The sequence below is a fragment of the Aulonocara stuartgranti genome, assembly GCF_965226115.1.
Source record: "Aulonocara stuartgranti genome assembly, chromosome: 1".
Classification (NCBI taxonomy): Eukaryota; Metazoa; Chordata; class Actinopteri; order Cichliformes; family Cichlidae; genus Aulonocara; species Aulonocara stuartgranti.
This window is the reverse complement of record NC_138939.1, coordinates 8200001-8219117: the sequence shown is the minus strand read 5'-3', so window position 1 is coordinate 8219117 and position 19117 is coordinate 8200001. Positions and strand designations below refer to the sequence as shown.

Genomic DNA, 19117 nt, shown 5'->3' with positions numbered 1-19117 from the left:
TTTATTCAAATCTAGTATTATGATTGCATTTTCCCCCTACAAAAGAAGAAGCATGTGAAGGCTAGACAAACAGAGTATTAAAATTGATAATAAGCGGTGTATTTTACCAATGGAAACTAATGAGAAGACAATAAAACACCACATGTTGCTGTCAAGAGCCATAAAAGTGTTTGATGTGCCTGACCATGTGATGATAAAAGATTGAGTAGTGAATTAATTTTTAAAAAGAATGGAGGCGGAAGAGGACAGTATAAATCCTTTATAAAAAAAAGAAATGTATTCTCTGATCTCTCCTTTGATAAATTATTATTATTTATTTTTAGCTTTTTTTCTACCTTTCAGCTTGTCAGAAAGCTGGAACACTACTGGAGGGATTTGTCGTAATCAAATATCTGTGGGACATAAGGTTTTTAACTGTCAGCACACAGCATTGTCATGGAAGAAGTGTTTTCAGATGTTGCTTCTAGTCATAGTTTGGTCTTAGAATGAAGGCCACAAGTAATGAATATTTCTTGGAGTGTTTTTCTCGGTCATGGAGAGCTTAAAAAACAGAGGCATAGTTGTTGGATTCTTTTTTCTTTTCTTTTTTTTACTAAAATCTAAGAAAGACTTAAACACTTAAAGGACTGCAATCCATATGATTATGGACTGAAATACTTTATTTAATTGTTTTAATCCCAGAACACATTGTCACTTAGTGATGTGGAAAATTATTCAGATATTTATTCAGATGTCAGACAAATGCTGACTCGACCTCAGTAATGAAATGATCTGGGCAGGGCTACTGTGACCTTGCAGAACACATTTTTACTGGGAACTCAAGTATTAATACGCCAGTTATAGCAAAATTTCACACAGTTTCATGTGCCAGTTAAACTGTTCAAAAGAAAAGTTGTCTTGCATCAACGTGGCATATTTGTGTCCAAACAAACAAAACATCATTTTTTAACTGCTTATTAGCTAAAAATTGATTTGAAAGAGTCCTGCAAATCACATTTTCTTAATAAATGCCACTCTTTTTTAGAGGCATACAATTCTAAAAATGCAATATGCAACTTAATGGAAATCATAACTTTTGTTTAAAAAAATAATTTGGACAATATTTTGATTTACAACAAAACTGTAGTTAAATTAAATAGTTAATTATAACTACTACTGTGCCATTTACAGTTAATATCTGTGTGTATGTGTATTAAATATCTGTAAATTTATATGTTAATGGAGTTATACAACCAAATACATGTAACAAATTGTAAGAAAGGATTTATGATAGGGTGGGGCATGAACAAAAAGAAAAAGTGGGTATTATTTACTGAAGGAGCCGGGATTAAAAGAAAGTATAAATAAAAAATAAGTATTATATTTTCTATATATATTGTTGTATTATTTTAAAATGTTCAAAATAAAGTCATACACTATATTACAGTAATGTACAGTCTGGTAAAATTGTATTACGTATTTGTTTGTCTTATCAAATTTTTATACCTGAGGTCATTATTATCTTGTCAACTGTATTTGTCAGCAGCTCCCCTATGATACTATGCACTGGTTAAGCAAAGATTTAATCCCTGCATCATGGTCTATATATGAAATAATTTAATTTTAGTTTTTTTTTCCAAAGAAGTTAAATGGGTTTCTGCTCTTTATTTAAGAAGTTTGTAGTCTGACCGTACAAGAGTACTTCATGCATACACAGACTGGGTAAAGGTTGCACTTGGTTAAGAATTCACCCGGAAGAGATTGTGGAGACCATTATTCTGTATGGCAGTTTGGAGGATATAATGAAGTTTCACCGTGGGCTCTGTATTCATGCCTCATAGTCTAAGACACCTACTGACCGCCAATGTGCAAGACGTAGGAGGTTACCCTGAGGTTAGAACAGAACACAGTTCTATGGTTGTCTGCATCACAACATGTAGTCAGTAAATATTCCTCTAATAGCCAATGTTTCAAGACAGTAGAGGATGAAAGCACTTTTCTGTTCCTGGAATTTTGATGTGTCATCAATAATAGAGAAAAGATTGGTGCAGAAGTGAGAGGGCAATAAAAAGGGGTCAAGCTGCAGGAAGAAGTTCATGATGAGGGCAGGAGTGAGGGGAAGATTAGATGTTGTTTGAGCTCTGAATACAGATGGTTTCATTCTGTGGTGATTTTTGCACACTTCCACAATTTCGACAGCTAAATACAGAAACGCTGTCGCTCCACTGGAGTTACTGAATGCGTACTAGCAGAAGAAAAATGCTGTGAACCAGGGCTAAGTCAGTGGATATATTAATGGCTCATATTGTGAGCAATAATTTGCTTCACTAATTTTATTTACAGTAATACAATAAATACAGATTAGATGGCAGAGTGAAATGTCATTAGTTTAAACCTGTTAATCTTTTCAATCGACCAGAAACAAAACAAAAACACTTTTGCAAGTTCAATGCTTATGCTTAAGCTCAATGTTTTAAAGTGTTAATATCTTCATAGGAAAGACTATAAGTAATTAGTGCATTGCTCCTTCTCCATCACTCCAGGATCTACCACAATTTCTGTGCTGTGCTGATTATATTTGTTGGGAGTGCTGAGCTCAGGGTCTACATGCCAAACTCTAACTGCTGCAAAAAAAGAATGCACAATGTGATGTGAAACTGATTCACAAGGAAAAGCTGCTGAAAAGTCTACTGCCTATTAGAGAAAATTTCCTCAAGAAAATTAACATCGGAACAGCTGGGATCTAAAATAAAGCAAATACAGATGTTTTATTAGTTGCAGTCATATATTGAATACTTAATTCAGTTGTTTCATGATTGAATTAAGATTTTAAAAAAATCATGCCATCATGTTGACACTTCAAAATAGTTATTTCTCTGATAGAGGAAAATATCTGCAAAATATCTGGATACAGTACTTATGAATCAGAGGTAAGTTAATCTTTCTTGGAGGGAAACAATAATAGCATTTACAACAAGAGCCGAGCATTTCAGAGGTACTGTGTGCACTTTTGTACAAAACTGAAAATGGCTGTTTTATGGTAGAAAAAGATTGGTCACTAATAAGGATTTACTATAAATGCAAACCAGATGTATGTATCACCATATCAAGAACTGTAAAACATTGAAATGATTTCTCTTTAGAGTCAAATGTAAATAATATATTATAGATAATTCAGTATATTTTTTTCATAGGAATTACACAGTGTGGAATGATCATATCCCACTAGAAATAAAGAAATATGTACAGTTAGTTTCAACTCTCCAAAAATGCAAAAGTTTTCTGATTATCTGCTTCTGTCATCCAGCAGGCTGTGAAATGCCTACACCGAGTTCAAAGTTGTGACTAGTTTAAAGGCAACAAAAGTTTTATCACCACAGCTAAAAAGAGGCCACAGGTGGTTCATGTAACAACAGGGAACCACACAAATAAATAAAGAGGGAGATTTTTCTTTCTCTTCAGTTACTGGCAGAGTGTTGGGCTGTCCAAGAAGCCTGAAAACCATTTTTTTTTATCATTCACATTGTCATACATACATTTATACATACATATTACATAGGCTGCTTTTGGACCTCGTAGCTGTGTAGGGAGAAAAAGACATGGTTTGCCAGAAAACAGTCAAATATATGCAATTGGCAGCAGGGAAGGTGCACAGTATTTGTTTTTCAGGAAAAGGTGGTGATCTGCTACTGTCGGCAGTTTGGTGAGGTTACATATCTTTGGTCAGCAGTGGATGCGAAATAACTGACAACATGTGCGATTACATTAACTGCCATAAATCTGAGTTCTGCTGTGTAACCATATATGGTCCATGTTACACAGTCAGCTCGTGCTCTCCTCTTCATAAGTAATCCACAAGCGTCATTGTCGGTAAACAGTACCTGCAAACTGTTCCCACTGAAGCAAAGAAGAGGGATTCTTTGAATAAGACACAGATCAAATCCTTTAAGTGTTTTAGATTCTCCACTTTGATACTGATGCCTCTCACCACAGCTGACATCTGCAGTGAGTGGATTCTTGGCACACACCATTTTTCCCTCATAACAGCTGTCTTCAAATAAACCAACAAAAATGTCCCTTCTTCACTTTCCACAGTTGGCAAAAACAACAAGTGCCTATTTTAGGCAAGGTCCAGCCAGTCTATTCTTCCCAGCTGCCACAGGACCAGAGGGCCTCCAGGGGGTACTGACTCTGGACCACCATGGAGCAGAGTGACCCTGGTAGAGAGCGCTAGCTTTGTCGGCGATAGGTCGACTGTTTGTGGGCCACCCGGGAACATGAAGCACAGCATGTTGTCTTGTAGTAATCATACACGCAGAGGCGAGCCTGGACCACCACATTGCAGTTGAAGTATTTGTCTCTGCAGTTCTCATCTGAATACAAAATAAGAGTTGATAATATAATTCAATAAAGATATGGCAGTGGAGCCACAGAGTTTCAGGGAAACTGGGAGGACATTCCCTTTATTATGCTCACAATGTGTTGATGCTAAAAATCATCAATAAATATTCATTCAGGTCAATCGTATAAAACATTGACTGACCTATCAGAGGTATGCAGGGCTCTGGGTTGCAGTCCTCCTTCTCTTCTGGTTTCAACTGCACATCGCAGCCCTCTCTGGACAGCATGTCATCAGACAGACAGCGCACCTCTCTCACACGGAAACCTCCTTCACATGTTTTGGAGCACTTGAAGAGCAAGAGTCAGTGACAGTAATCATTCTCATATGCTTGCCCTAAAGTCAGTGAGGATATCACAGCGAATATTCTAAACATTACGATCAAAATTTGATCAACTATTTCAATTAAATTTCTAATAGGGAAAATGGGATAATCTGGTTTTGAGGTGTCAGATGTAAAAAGGTGATGCTAGGCACCAATCCGAGTTTAGTGGGCTGCTTGGGTACTGTCAGTTAAATCTGACCAGTCAGAATCCTGAAAAGAAAGGTTCAAGGGAAATTGTGCTATTGATGTCCTTTAATTAGTATTAATTAAACTTTACATTTATTTAATGTCAAAAACACCAGGACACATTTTAGAGGGTTTAAATAAAACTGTTACATATTAAACGGTAACAAAAATGGTACATAGCAAATAAAGATTTATAACCTACTTATTTATAAGTATTTATAAGTAGGTTATAAATCTTATTATAAAATAAGATACCTATAAATATAGGTTATAAATCTTATTTATAACCTATATTTATAACCTACTTATTACCTATTAATCAGGAGACTCATCAGCTAGCTCTCACAGATAGTTAGCTCTCGGAATGGGAAAGGGGCTAAAACCTGCAATCTTTTTAATGAACAGCAGGGAGCGACTCCTCTGCTTTAAAAAGACAGATAGTATAAAAGCCAAGAAAAAATAATTTATAATATATAATATATATAAACTCAAAATCCTGACGAGTTTGCAATCTCACGGGCAAGTTTCAAGAAATTTTAATAAGGCTTGACATTCATTACTATTTAGAGTAAAATAAATGACATAAATAGGATTGGCTTTAGAGCAGGGCTATGTGTGATTGGCAAGTCGCTGCTATTGGCTATGAAGTCTCCACAGAGACAGATCTACCAGTTGTGATATGCGGTTAAAAAAGTACCTAAGGGTTCAAAACAAAGTGCCCACAAACCAATGAGTGACATCACTGTGCCTACACCACTTTTACGTACAACTCAAACAACCATCTACGATAGATTTAAAGTGATTTCTTATCAGTCGTTTTAAGCACTGTGAGGATTCTAAGCATCTAAACTGTGATAGAGGGTTTTATATCTTACTCACAGCACTCCAGTCAGTGTGGTACCACTTTGCTCCACAGGCCTTGAGGCTACAGCTCTGCTGCCTGAGAGGTTTGTCCAGGGATGAGCACTCATATGGTGGCATGACAGTGAATCCTTCATTTGACTTCATCAAACACACCACTGACCTCTGCTGGGTGCCGGTGCCACACTCTGCAGAGCACTATGTTCAGTTAAACACAAAATCAGGAAAGAAAAACCCATGTGACATATTAATGTAAAGTCCTACATATCTGACAACTTCCCCGTACGTACAATGTAACCTCCAGTTGTGTTCATACCTGGCTCCAGGGTCCTGTGAACCACTCAATTCGATTCTCACACGGACCGTTGTTGCAGACCTGAGAGTCTGCGGGCCGTTCGCTGCCACATCCTTCCAGAGGGAGACTGCTGATTTGGTTGGTCAGGCAGAGAACTCCCCGTGTCCGTACACCCATACCACATTCAGCTGAGCACTGTGGAGCAAAACGTATTAGAGTTTAGGTCAAATTTTTGCACAAAGTAGAAACATAGGGTGAAAAATACATTAAAGAGAACGCACACAAGTCAAATGTGTGCAAAGGTGGTATGAGTTTGTGAGGAGGAAATAGAGAACCTAACTGTGCCCACTTTGAAACTTCATATCTTAGCTGGCTTTGTAGTTCGTATGTTTCAAATCAAGAGGAATCTAGGCAAATCCTGCAAAATTAAAGTCATTCACTTTCTTCTTTTAGTCCTATTGTATTGCCGTAAAGTTAAATGGTATCATCACTGTAAAACAAAAAACATGTGCTTCTGTTGGATTCTCATGTCATCCACCGAGGTCTTCCTTTCCCTGCAAGAACTTAATATTTGTTCATGGCTAATCTGTTCTGCTGCTTACAAAAGTCATGCAATGTAACCTGAAAGCAGGAACAGCCTAAAGCACAGCCTATGATCGCGTGGCAACCACTGTCTTTATTGATTTTATTTTCTCACAGTTTTCCTCATAGGCATGAAACTTTCTACCTGACCTTAGTTGTATGTTTCCCTGCCAAAATCATCAAAAGGTATCTATATCAGCTGGCCATCAAGAATAGCTACTTGAGTGATGAAGACAGACCTTCTGTATACAAAGACTAGCTCTGTTATTAGAAATGAATGAAAGTTACTGTGTCTCCTGCTGACACTTACCCTGTTGCCCCACTCAGTGTAGAACCAGCTCTTGGCACAAGCTCCCATATCACAGTTCTCCACATCATTGGGCCGCAGATTCATGTTGCACTCCTCATCAGGAACAAAGTCGCCCACATTGCTGACACAGTGTACCTCTCGTGACCTCTGACCCAGCCCACATGGCACAGAGCACTATGAAGATACATACTACATGGATAGTGTTGTACTATGGAGGTATGTATAGCTAAGGAGACTGTACCATTTTCTTTTCATGAGTGTGCTTATTTGCTCAATTTAGATATAAGATATAAGAGTAGAGAACAGGAGTACAGATTCAAGATAACTTTCATAACTTCAGGGTCAGTTCAGAAAAGTCTTGTAAGTTAAATTAAGTCTGACTGCTGCCACTCACAGAAGTCCACTCTGAGCGAATCTGCCACTCACTGCAGATCTTTAGCTGGCAGGTACTGGCAGTTTCAGGCCGCTCCAGGTGTCGACAGCGGCTCGTGTGGACATTGAGGGTGCGGTTGGCGTAAACCTGGCGACACAAGACCTGCCGATGCTGCATGCCCAGACCGCAGGTTTTGCTGCACTCTGACCATTCTCCAATATCCCAGCTATTAAATAAAATGAAAAGCATTAGTGTCCAAAATGCGACATTCATTTGTTGTATTTTCTGTGATTTGTTCCTTTAGGGACAGAAACTGTACAAAATTAAGAGGATGTAAAACACTTGGTTCACCTGAAAATCATCAATTTCTATATTTTAAAACAACAGTTTAAAAAAAATTGTATGAATATTTCCACATGGATGGTAAAATTTAAAATACATTCTTCCTCGTCATCTCTCAGTGTGATCTGAAATGCCTGGATAGAAAATTTGCTTAAAGGATCGAACCTTGGGGTGATATTTACAGCTTATATTAAGGCTTCATTGCGTACATGCATACTATTAAGTCAACTTGCATGTAGAATAAAAAACACTTTTTAAATTTAGACGTCTGCAATTTGCACTCTAGAAACAGAGGATAAATTTCTCACAATGCTGGGCAGGGCTGCAAGTTGCAGGCCTCTTCCTGTGGACTTGGTCGGCTGCTGCTGTCACACAAAGAGTCCGATACCTGGACCTGAGTCAGCCGGTTGACACAGTGAAAGATGGAATATCTGAAACCTAAAAAGTAGAAATTTAGGCACTAACTCCTGAAACAAATTTTGATTGTTGTATATACCGCATGGGAAAATCTTTTGTGCAATTAAAAGTTCAGTAAAGTCATATTTTACTCAATGTCATAAAGACCAAATGATTAATGTTTTAGCAATGCAACTTTTGAGTTTTGACTTTAGGTATAGTTTAACATGCACATGGAGACACATAATTTTTACATAATTGATAACTGGATGTAACATAATTTTAATGCCATATAAATGCAGACTTGCATCACAAACAGATATATATACACATCAAAAAAAAAAACTGTAAAACCTCAAGCAAACTTTTTTCACCGTTTTGTTATTTTATTACTCTCTCTGTAACTAAAAAGAAAAAAAAAAGCTCAACATAAACTTCTTTAACTGACCTTTACCACAGGAAGCACTGCACTCTGTAGCACCAGTCAGTTTCCAGTTGTATTCTCTCTCACGTCTGGGTGGCTGTACGGAGGGTACCTGGTTTTCAGTGGGAGGAGGCGAATATCTTCCACTGCCAGCTGGATTAAAGTTTTCCTGATGATTCTGCTGGTCGTATCCATCCTGTCCATTCACAGCATTCCCTAAGATGTGAAGTGTCATCAATTTGATATACTCTATGGATAGATATAGCTAGCTATATATAGGCCTGCAACGAACACGCACTTATTAATTTATCTAAAAGTTATTTTCTCCACTGGTTGTTTGCTTGGTCGTTTGTACACAGTAGGAGGGGCCAAAAGTGGGTCTTATTTACCTTCCGGCCTGCGGCTTGGTTGCTGAGGGCTCACGAGCTTCTCAGATGGGAGAATGTACTCATAGTGAACACCAGGATTTGGCTGCTGGAAGATCATCTGAGTGAAAGTAGATGAGACTTAGACAACAATTTCAAAACAGAACTGTAAGCCTTTCAACATTTGCACTTTCAAAATTTTACGCCGTTTCTCAGGTCAGCAAAAACAAAACAAACAAACAAACAAAAACAAAACAAGGAGACCCACCACCGTAACTTTCTTGGGGTTCAAGCTGATTTTTTTACTCACATAAACGTCCAGAATCTCATTTGTGGGGCCTTCAGCGAGAAAGGATTCCCCAGCTGTGCTACTGATTTCATTGGGTCGGCGGTAGGTGAACATGGTCCCTGCACCCTCATACTTTCCTGGCCGGTCAATTGCCCAGTTTCCATTAATGATTGATCGCCCTGATCGGCTTCGCAAAGCTGGTAGACACAGAGAGACTGACAATCAAGACTGACAAACACATGAGAAAAACATGTAACCAAAAAGCTCTTCTATATAATTATTGTTTAATGTAAAACTATTTGGCATAATGGGATCTGTATTCTTTTTAAAAGTGGCTCAAACCCAAAAAGGTAATTACAGTAGCTAACTGAATAAAAGCTCTCACATGCACTTTCAGAGCAATGTCTTTTTCAAATGTGACAATCTGTTTGTGCTGGCAAATCTTTCATGCAAATCCTGTAACAAAATCTCCCAAGAGGTTTTTCCACTGATTTCATGGATTAAATACAAAAGGGCCATTAGAAAGACATTAGAAGTGTAACATTAGACAGGCTTGTAAAAGAGTGTTTGGACAACTAAAAGCACTATTAGAGATGCAGAGCGTGGAACAAAGGCCTATTGAAGGGAAAATCAGGGACGTGATGAGGATATAGTTGATGGCTCCTGCCTGATTCTAGTCTCGTTTGCATTTTAAAACATATGTTGCTCCCTGGAACTGTGTAATCTTTTTATAAATTCAATGCATAACACCTTCAGATCATTCCTCTTTATTTTACCTTTATAAATGTGCCACAGATTTTTAAACTGAAAACATATCCACTTAGAGAACACACGTTTTTTTTCTTGCTATGTGTGAATGAAGAATGAAGAGTTTGTAAATGCTGTATAAGGTGCAGCAAAGTTTTTCATATAAATACTAGTATTTTTTGTCTGTACATAACTCTGTGTACTTGTGTATATAAATGGTCAGTTCAAATTAAAGAAAGCTGAGCATACTTGGCATCTAAGCAGCTGGGGTTTGAAAGACAGCCACTGAATTCGTCGTCTTAATGTTTCCAGTTTTTTATTTTTTTTATTGGGTGGTGAAATTCCGCACTTTAATTAAAAAAAGATTGTGAGTCCTGAAGGGTAAGATCCTCTGATGAAAGCATGTTTATGCACTTTCCTCAGGGAAAGCAGTTGCGGGTGGGTGGATGGGGGGTGGTGGGGTGGACTAGGACTGCTCTCCTCTTCCTCTAAACCCAATGCTGAGTCAGGGCAAGGTTCTCATTAAACAATGTCTGACATTCCAACAGCCATTTCTGAATAAATAAGCCTCTACTGTCCCACTGTTGCACCTCAGTAAAAAGTGTGGGTCACTCAAAGGCTCCACTAAACAACATTAAGACACAGTGGGTGGCGATATAGGCATAAGGCCAAAGAAATCCTAAAAAGCAAAATGCTGTTTAATAAAACAAATGTAACAAAACAGCTCCTACCTGCTCAGGCTTATTTAGTGCTAATGTAACAAACATTTCTCACATTCATCATTTAATGATTTCTTTTCATGACTTTCTTTTCACTGGTGTCATACATGTAACACTACGCATGGCAGATGGCGGTTTTCTGACGTATGTTCCGAGCTGCTGAAAGCAGAACTCTGCAGCAAACTGTGACTAATGAAACTGTAAACCAGGATGGAAACTAAAATGCTCTATTTGCTGCGAGACAGCTAAATTAGCAGTTACCAACGACAAGCACTCTTAGAGGCCTCTTATTTAAAGTATATGGCCAACATTCAAGCATTTCTATACTGTTCACACAGTTTTAGCAACTAATACCTAAAACCTCTTTTCTCAAGCAAACTAGCAGATGTCAAAATATTATTATAGTATGACTGATGTGCTGCTAAGAAACGATCTCTGTTATTTTTTTCCCAAACATAATTCATTTAGCTGTCACATATGCAATGAAATATAATGTGATGTGAACGGAAACATTTTTATATTTGGCATCTGCGTTTAAATAAAGAATATGCCCAGCACAGCATGGCAGAGAGTAAAGACTGAGTAGGACTATGCACTATGGAGGAAGGTGGGGCTTTTAGATTACAGGTCATTCAGGGCCACTGTAGTCAAAAGAACATTTAAATTACTGTAGAAAGAAATAACACTCTCTTTGGCTCTATTAGGAGAGCACACGTCTCCACAATTCCACAAAGCCACAGGAGGAGATACCAGCTGTAAGACTGTACAGAACATCAGGCTTCAGTGACAACAGGTATGGCCCCGAAAGAACATGAAAGGAAGATGGAGTCGAGGGGAGTTACAACGCGACTTCAGGCACAACTGTGGTCAGGCTAATGCAGCTTAAAACACAGAGTGTATTAGTTGATATAGAGCATAGCTGAGATCCACTGAAGATTATGACTGATCTTGACTGCCTGAACGAATGCTGAACTAATAAAGAGTAACAAAAAAGTGGGAAAAAGGGTGTAATTTTAATTTAGGTGCTTTAAATTACTTGTTAGTGCTCATAATCAAAACAGTGAAATGCTAAAGCAGTTCTGTTGGCTAAAATGCTAAACTTAACTTATACATTCACCCAGCTGCAATACAGCAGCTAGAATAAAATTAAGGAAACCAGCCATGAGCAAGAAGACAAAACTGCACTAACTGGCTATTCTTCGTCAGTACAGCCACAGCACAGTATCCTGTGAGTATGTTTACCACCCACCTAGGTAGTTTCTGCTCTTCACCATCTCAGTAACATTGATCTTGGTGGCTCCTTCTGGGATCTCCACTATCTTGTGATAGCCGATCTTGGATAAACTATGTTTGAACACTCCTGAAACCAGCCTACAGGTTGAGTTGTCACCTCCACACACGCCACACTTGTCCACCACCCTTCCTGATCCGAGATACTCATCGCATCCTAGACTCTGCGGGACAGAGAGAGAAGTAATGAGGTAATGAGATATAGTGATAATCTTTACTTAGTGAAAGAGCAGTAAAGTGTGCTAATCATAAAACATTTTTAGTGAAAAAAATAGGAATAACAGAGATTATGCAGAACAAACACAGATCATATAGATCAAAAAATCTGCTAAATAAACACAATGAAGTCATTTACTTAACTATAACATAAGAAAGGCTAATTAGCATGATCATCGTTACTTTCCAGAAGGCATCGTTTTGGAATGACAGCCTCTGAATTGATGGCAAATTTCCTCTCGACAGTATGAGGTTTCTTCATCACACTGGTGGCAATAAATTACAGGATACTTGGTCACAGTAAAAATAGAACAGTTAACATCAGCAATCCATAAATTGAGTCAAAGCAGCAGTAAAAGTCTGTCGCTGTTAAACAGGTGGCCCAGAAGTCAAAACTGGTTGCAGTGCGCTACCGTACAGTCAGACATGCTAAGCTTTAGCATGTCTGACAAGCTTAAGTCCAGTACAACCACATTTACCAACATAACGGTAGGGAAAGAAATTGTGACACGAAAGAGCCACCTTCAAAACTCTAAATCAGATTACAACTTTCACCAGGCGTTAATGTAAATTCACAGATGCAGCTGATGCATTCCACTTGGTGTAACCCCAGCATACTCCACTCAGCATAAAAAACTGTTAAATATAACCCTCAACGAAGAAGACCAATACTGGTCGATTTCACCATTTCACATATGTTCCTGTAGTGAAATGATCTAAACAAAAATAAAGGAAGTATATAAGAAAAAAATAGGATCATCCCCATGGATTTTGCAGAAATAGATCACCATAAATCAGTTGCAGAACAGTGAAAATACAGAAACACAGTGGAAAATGGAGAAACAGGTGGAGAAGGGTATAAGAAAGTGATGAAAAGAGAGAGAACGGAGAGGTGGAAGAAGAAATAGTGGCCATGGGTGGACTAAGGGGGTGAACTCAAAATGAAATTCTTGCTCTCTCCCACCCATAGCAGGCCAGTCAGCTCTTGGCCAAAGCATCAGCTGGGCCAAAGCAAACATGAAATGCCTTCTTCAACACAGGAAATAAGTGATGGGAGAAAAGAACAGCAAACTAAGAGTGCTGAAATTTTTTTAAATAAAACTCCCAAAAGCTTTGGTGGTCAGCATGGAATTATGTTGGAAACTCTGTATGAAAATCACTAAACATAACAGAATAACATTCAGAGAAGCACCGTTGCACTTTATGATCTCACTTTACAGATCGACGAATACAGAGCAATTCAAAAGCTACAATCTGGCTGTAACGAAATGCATAATATATGGTAAAACGCATCTGAGGACATTTAAACTGGCTACAGCACAGCATATCTACCATGGAAAACAAATTAAAATGGAGTCAAGTAGGGGCTGTCTGTTTAAATGACTACCAATGAATGAATATCTCCTCTGCATCTCCATTTTCATCGTAAATCCCTTCAAACTAAAACAACACCATTATAGAAGCGAGGCAGCATTTGCCTGAAAAAGGGAAAAAAGTTCCTCTCATAAAACAGATGCTGACATGGTGAGAGGTTATCTGTGGACGTTTGGATGGGAAAATGTTTAAACCAAAACACGTTAATGTAGGAGTGGAGAATTTATTGACTTCAAATCTGAATAGTTAGTGTAATATATTGTGACTGTGGATGTAAAAACAACCAGGATTTTCATTCTTCTGATATGAGGAAGGGCCAAGAGATTCTACACTCTGTACACATATTAGAAAGGTAAGGAATTTCTCAATATCGATATCTCGATTAAAATCAAGGTTTTTTTGGTCTTGTAAGTTGTACAAAGCACTAACATTGCTCTGCATACTTTTCTGACAAACATGAGTCCATCAAAATGATGTGAAGACGGTGACATTTTAATACATCTTTAACATCTATATATCACTAGCTGCTACAAGTTAAACTCAAACAGAAATCTCAGTGTGGCTGTTAAAAAAAAAGAGACAACTTTTAAACCTCACCCTAGCTTCTGAGAACACGTCAATGTTTTTTTCGCCTTCTCTCTGTGGGTGGTTTGTGCCATCTGTTGAGGAAAACCACCCTGTTTTTAGTGGAACTGTAACAGGATTTTGAAAATGTCGCTAAAGCCCACCTTCATCTGGAAATGGTTACATGTGTCAGGACAGTGGAGTCGACCTTAAGTTAACTCATGAACACTGAAAACAGCATCATCTTAAAGCAGATCCTGATGATATTTTCCCACGCAATGCAGCTGGGTTAAAGTCATCACATTGCAGAGTTTTCTGTAACAAACTGAATTCTACACAGTTTTGCCAAAGGCACTTGTCACTGGAGATATCATCTACTCCCAGAAAACACAACAAGACATTTAGAATTAGACACAGATCCTGAGAAGTGAGCCTGAGAAGTTAGTCTCTTTCTTATTGAACAGCAAGTCTATCCTTAGTGGCCTATATTTCAATGTACTTCTCGCTGCAGCTTTAATATTTGAATACTGAAAAACAGTAGAGCAGAGACCTCAGGACCCACTGCTTAGTATTGTGGTCATGACTGAAAATCCTAAAATGATTTAATATAAATAAATAATAAAACACTAATGACGTCATGTAAATGCAGAGACATTAACCTCTTGAACCCAATAATCTATTGTACTCCTTTGCTTTAATGCTTTATTGCATAGCCAATACATGTCTTCTTCTTACGGCCACTCATATATGACACTGTTTGTTCATTAAAAGTAGTATTATTGTTCATATTCCAGCTTTATAACTTTGCTGTCATCAGATGATTATTTATGTTTTTAATAGGTCAAGACAATATATATAATTCTATTTTAGATTTGTTATTAAGTCGATTTTGTAGTAGAAGTATGTAAAATAGAAACGTTACAGTGTGTAAAATCTCACCACTAGATGTCAGTAGACTGCAGATTGCAGTCACCTAAGTTCTGTTTTCCCCTCTCAATTAAAGTGCATAATCCTAGCTATGGTGGCGTCTGTAGAGCTCTGTTTATCTGTATTGAGGGAAGGCTTTCGATCTGCTGTCAGCTGTCAATGTGTGTTCACGTCTATTTACTTTGGACAGACGGTTCAAATTCTTTAAGGAGTCCAATGCTCTTCAATTACACCTTTACCTTTACCTAGAACGTTTCTACCTATCTAGTCACATACATAAAGAGCCATTAGGCAGAACAATTCAATTAAATTCAGTTTTAATTATATAGTGCCAAATTACAACAACAACTGCCCTGAGGCACTGTATACTGTAAGGTTAACACTCTATTAACAGGGAAAGCTCAGTAGGTAGGGTGGAAGCCCCATGATCAGAAGGTCGGTGGTCCGAATCCACTGAATGGCTACCCTGAGATACCCCTGAGCAAGGTACCGTCCCTACACATTGCTGCCCACTGCTTCACTGAGTGAATGGGTTAAATGCAGAGAGGAAGTATACCTTCTTTCTTTTCTTTCTATAATAATACAACAGTGATGCCCATCTCAGGCGCTGATGGTGGGCAACGTGGCACAAACCAGCACCCCTACCATTGTATTTTTAATGGATTCATTCCAAGTTAATGAGAATGGATCAATTAATGCATCATTTTGTTGGAAGCCATAATTAACAATGTACATTTATGAGTACAATATACTTTTTTATTAAACAAACCCAAAAATGGCTTCCTGTGACTTAAAGTATTTCCTAAACAATTTTTATATTAATTATCTTATAATTATTGACCTAAAAAATTATCAATTTTAAACATCAACCACGTGATAACAGTGACTGTAGACCACCATAATCAGCTGCTTTTTCTAATATTCCAGTTTATCTAAACTCCCGTCAGTATACAGTACTGTATAGAGAGTATACGAGGCCAACAAGGGAGTGTGTCCTGATCTATAGTTTAGAGCAGGACATTACTAGATATATATTATTTTTGGATCTTTTTTGTACACTGTTTTAATTAACCTAACAACCAGATGACTAAAAAACTGGTGACAGACTAGACTTAAAAAGGTATACATCTATGTCTGTAACTGACTAATCCATAGATATTTGCAGAATTTGAGAACCAAAATGAACATTTTGTAAAAAAACAAAAAAACAACAAAAAAACAAAACAAAAAAACCCACAGAAGCCATTAGTGTAGATTAAAAATTCTCATTTTTGAACTACAGCAATAAAATTATCTTATGAAGTTAAATGTCAATTTAAAATAATTACAGATAGAACAAATGTCCTGCTATATCCGCCAGTAAGCTGCTAAACATTCTAGTCTACAATTTGGCACCACGGTGATAATTTGCAGTGGATTTATCACCACACAGTGCTGTATCTTTGTTTCAACAACAACTTCCTAGAAATTAGGATGATAACAAGAAAAGAAAACCAGTAAATGGATTTGAATTATCTACAGTTTTGGCACAGAAAACCAAAATACAAAGTGAGCAAATCTGTACACTGTACTGCAGAGACACGTTGTGCACTGTTAATGTAAAATAATGATTATTGAAGTTATAAAGTGTTTAAAAGAGTCAATATGCAAATCTGATGTCACATGTGCTCATATACACTACTCTTTATTGTTATTGTAACTAAAACCTTTATCAAAACATTGCAACTAAATTCTTATAAGTCTCTTAATGAGTTTAACATTATATTAAAAGGATATAAAGGGACAATACAGTAAATGATTAACACAGTGCCCATGATCAGTTTGTTGCAATTTTGCTCTTACAGAGGCCACGCAGCTGTAAGGGCAATACATGTTTAGAGGGAGCGAATGAATAAAATATCAGATTTGCGAAGAATGCAAAGAAATGATATTTTCTTCCTAATAGCAGCTGGCATAATTTTACAATTACCTTGCAATAATATCCATGCTGGAGGCCTGGTTTGTGGCTACACATTATGAATAAAAAGTTAATGCTCTGAATGATATCATCCTGAAATTAACAACAGTGCTAGATGTAGCTCATCTGTACTGTAGTAAATCAAGTTAGAAATGTCATGGGGGTGGGGGTGGGGGTGGGCACGTTTTACAGCATCCAGAGGATGGTCGGTGTACTCCAACCCACCTCTGGCGCTGGTGCCCTACCCTCAATTTTGTTTGTGTCCGTTTGTGTCCGCGTGTGCCTGTTCGTCTGTGTCTATATGTCAGGTTGGGTCTTAGACTCAACCTCTCTGGGTACATCTCAGGCCCTCTAAAGTACGAAGGCCTATCTCCCCTCACCACACTCCCTGCCGGTGGCTGATGCCCTCAGACGTTGGTGTGTTGGTGGTCTTTGTCGTCTGGGGCTGTACCGGCTCACTCCTGGTGGCCGATTGGCGGGGCCGGGCGCCTGTGGCCCGGCTGGGCTCCTTCCGGGGGGTGGGGTGCCCTCAGGCCTCTGGCCTCTGGGCCTGAAGCTCAGTCCTCTCTGGCACAGCTGGCTACCGGCAGAGCCCGCGGGCACGCCACTGCAACCCCCTCTGGTCTCTGCTCCGTAGCTGCGGGATGACCTCTCCTTTGGGGCTCTACTCAGCTCTTCCCAGGAGGGTGGCACGGTTCCCCCCCCCCCCCCTTTGGTGGTCCTCCTCGGGTCCTTGTACTCTGGGGCCTCTGGATATCTGGGGCCTGGATCTCCTCCATACCTGCTTCATACCCTGGTGGACGGGGCTATGGCTCCCCACACTCCCTAGCAGATCGTTACATGGAGAAACCTTTGGAATACAAGCATGCTGATCCACACAGATGTGCACACAGGTGTACACACGGGTGTTCACTGATGCGGACTACACCTTTCTTGGCTGCTGCCTCAAAGCACATTGTGCGCTGTCTATCGTGCGTGCTGCACAATATCGTTTATTATTTAGTATCTACTGTTATCTACTGCTAGCTAGTTTATTGTGATGGTGCTGTTTTTTTTATTATGTTGCTCTTTGTTTGCTTTCTCTTCTGTTTTTTTTCTCCACACAGGTGATCCAGGTGTTTTGTTTGTTTGTGGGGTTTTTTTGGTTTCTTTCTTCCCCCCTTCTCACCGTCTCTTCTCCCCTTTGGTTTTCTTTCTCTCCCTCTCTTTCTTTCATTCTTTCTCCCTGTCCTATCCCCCAGTCATGTCTGTCCCGTTTGTAGCAACCGAAATTAAAATAAATTCATAATTATAATAAAGGTCAATCAAATGGACCAATATGGCAAGGCCATGATGATCCACTTGGTAAAATAAATCCGCTTGGCATCTTTCTTGGCCTTAAGACATCAATTCTGATGGCTAAAGATCCAAACGGGACACAAAAAAAAAGAAAAAAGAAAAAAGAAAAAGAAAAGAAATGTCATGGAAAACAGGCACTCCTTGGCAGAGGAACCTCTCAAAGCAGAAAAACACTGTAACTGCTGCAGAAACTAAATCTTTTGTGAGGTTTCGCCAGGCAGGGTTATTTGTGTTTTTGCACTTTGAAAGTTTGCCACATATTAACAGGGATAACAGCTCTTTGTGACACATGTCTGGAGCCTGACAACACATTTAAAGCAATTTAATCCTTGGTTGAAATGATGCTTACTTCTCAACATCATGATTTACTCACATGAAATAAATTCTTGACATTAACAGGCTTATAGAAGGCAGTGGCCTACATCTTATTTCTTACAAACTACCCGAACTACAAAGCTCCAAGCTTGGGAAAACAAAGGCACCAGTTTCTGCACATTGTCAGATGGTGTTTAGGGTGCTGAGACAGAATCATCTGCAGCTGACAGACACATCCAGTCCTGGGGTGACAGACTGACTTACAGCAGCACATGCTTGCGGCTAGACCACCGAGCTACACTGCAACGTAGCATCCAGATGTGGGCAGCTGCACTATACCAACTAGGATCTAGGAGACTACATGAGGTCCATTGATGTGTTTTCAGTTTTAGGCTCAACATAACACAGTGATTTACATGTTATGCATTGCCAATATAAATTTGCATATTTCAGCTTCAAAGACTTGTTTATTTGTTATGTCCAGATATAAGTAAATTCTGTCCAACTGTCTTACACAGATAGCATGGACACAGCTACTGCAAGT

At 38.7% G+C, this 19117-nt stretch overlaps 1 protein-coding gene across 1 annotated transcript in view; it reads right to left on the bottom strand.

The window, feature by feature from the left end:
- Positions 1-2297: 2297 nt before the first annotated feature.
- Positions 2298-19117, bottom strand: part of thsd4 (thrombospondin type 1 domain containing 4) — a 49797-nt gene continuing 32977 nt past the window's right edge. Inside the window, exons 8-18 of the mRNA XM_082538033.1 lie at positions 11842-12046; positions 9148-9323; positions 8862-8958; positions 8497-8688; positions 7961-8090; positions 7332-7536; positions 6938-7111; positions 6067-6240; positions 5769-5948; positions 4523-4667; positions 2298-4352 (exon numbers count right to left, since the gene is read on the bottom strand). Of these exons, the coding sequence (XP_082394159.1) occupies positions 4210-4352; positions 4523-4667; positions 5769-5948; positions 6067-6240; positions 6938-7111; positions 7332-7536; positions 7961-8090; positions 8497-8688; positions 8862-8958; positions 9148-9323; positions 11842-12046 (1821 nt within the window). The 3' untranslated portion in view covers positions 2298-4209. The remainder of the gene's footprint in view (positions 4353-4522; positions 4668-5768; positions 5949-6066; positions 6241-6937; positions 7112-7331; positions 7537-7960; positions 8091-8496; positions 8689-8861; positions 8959-9147; positions 9324-11841; positions 12047-19117) is intronic.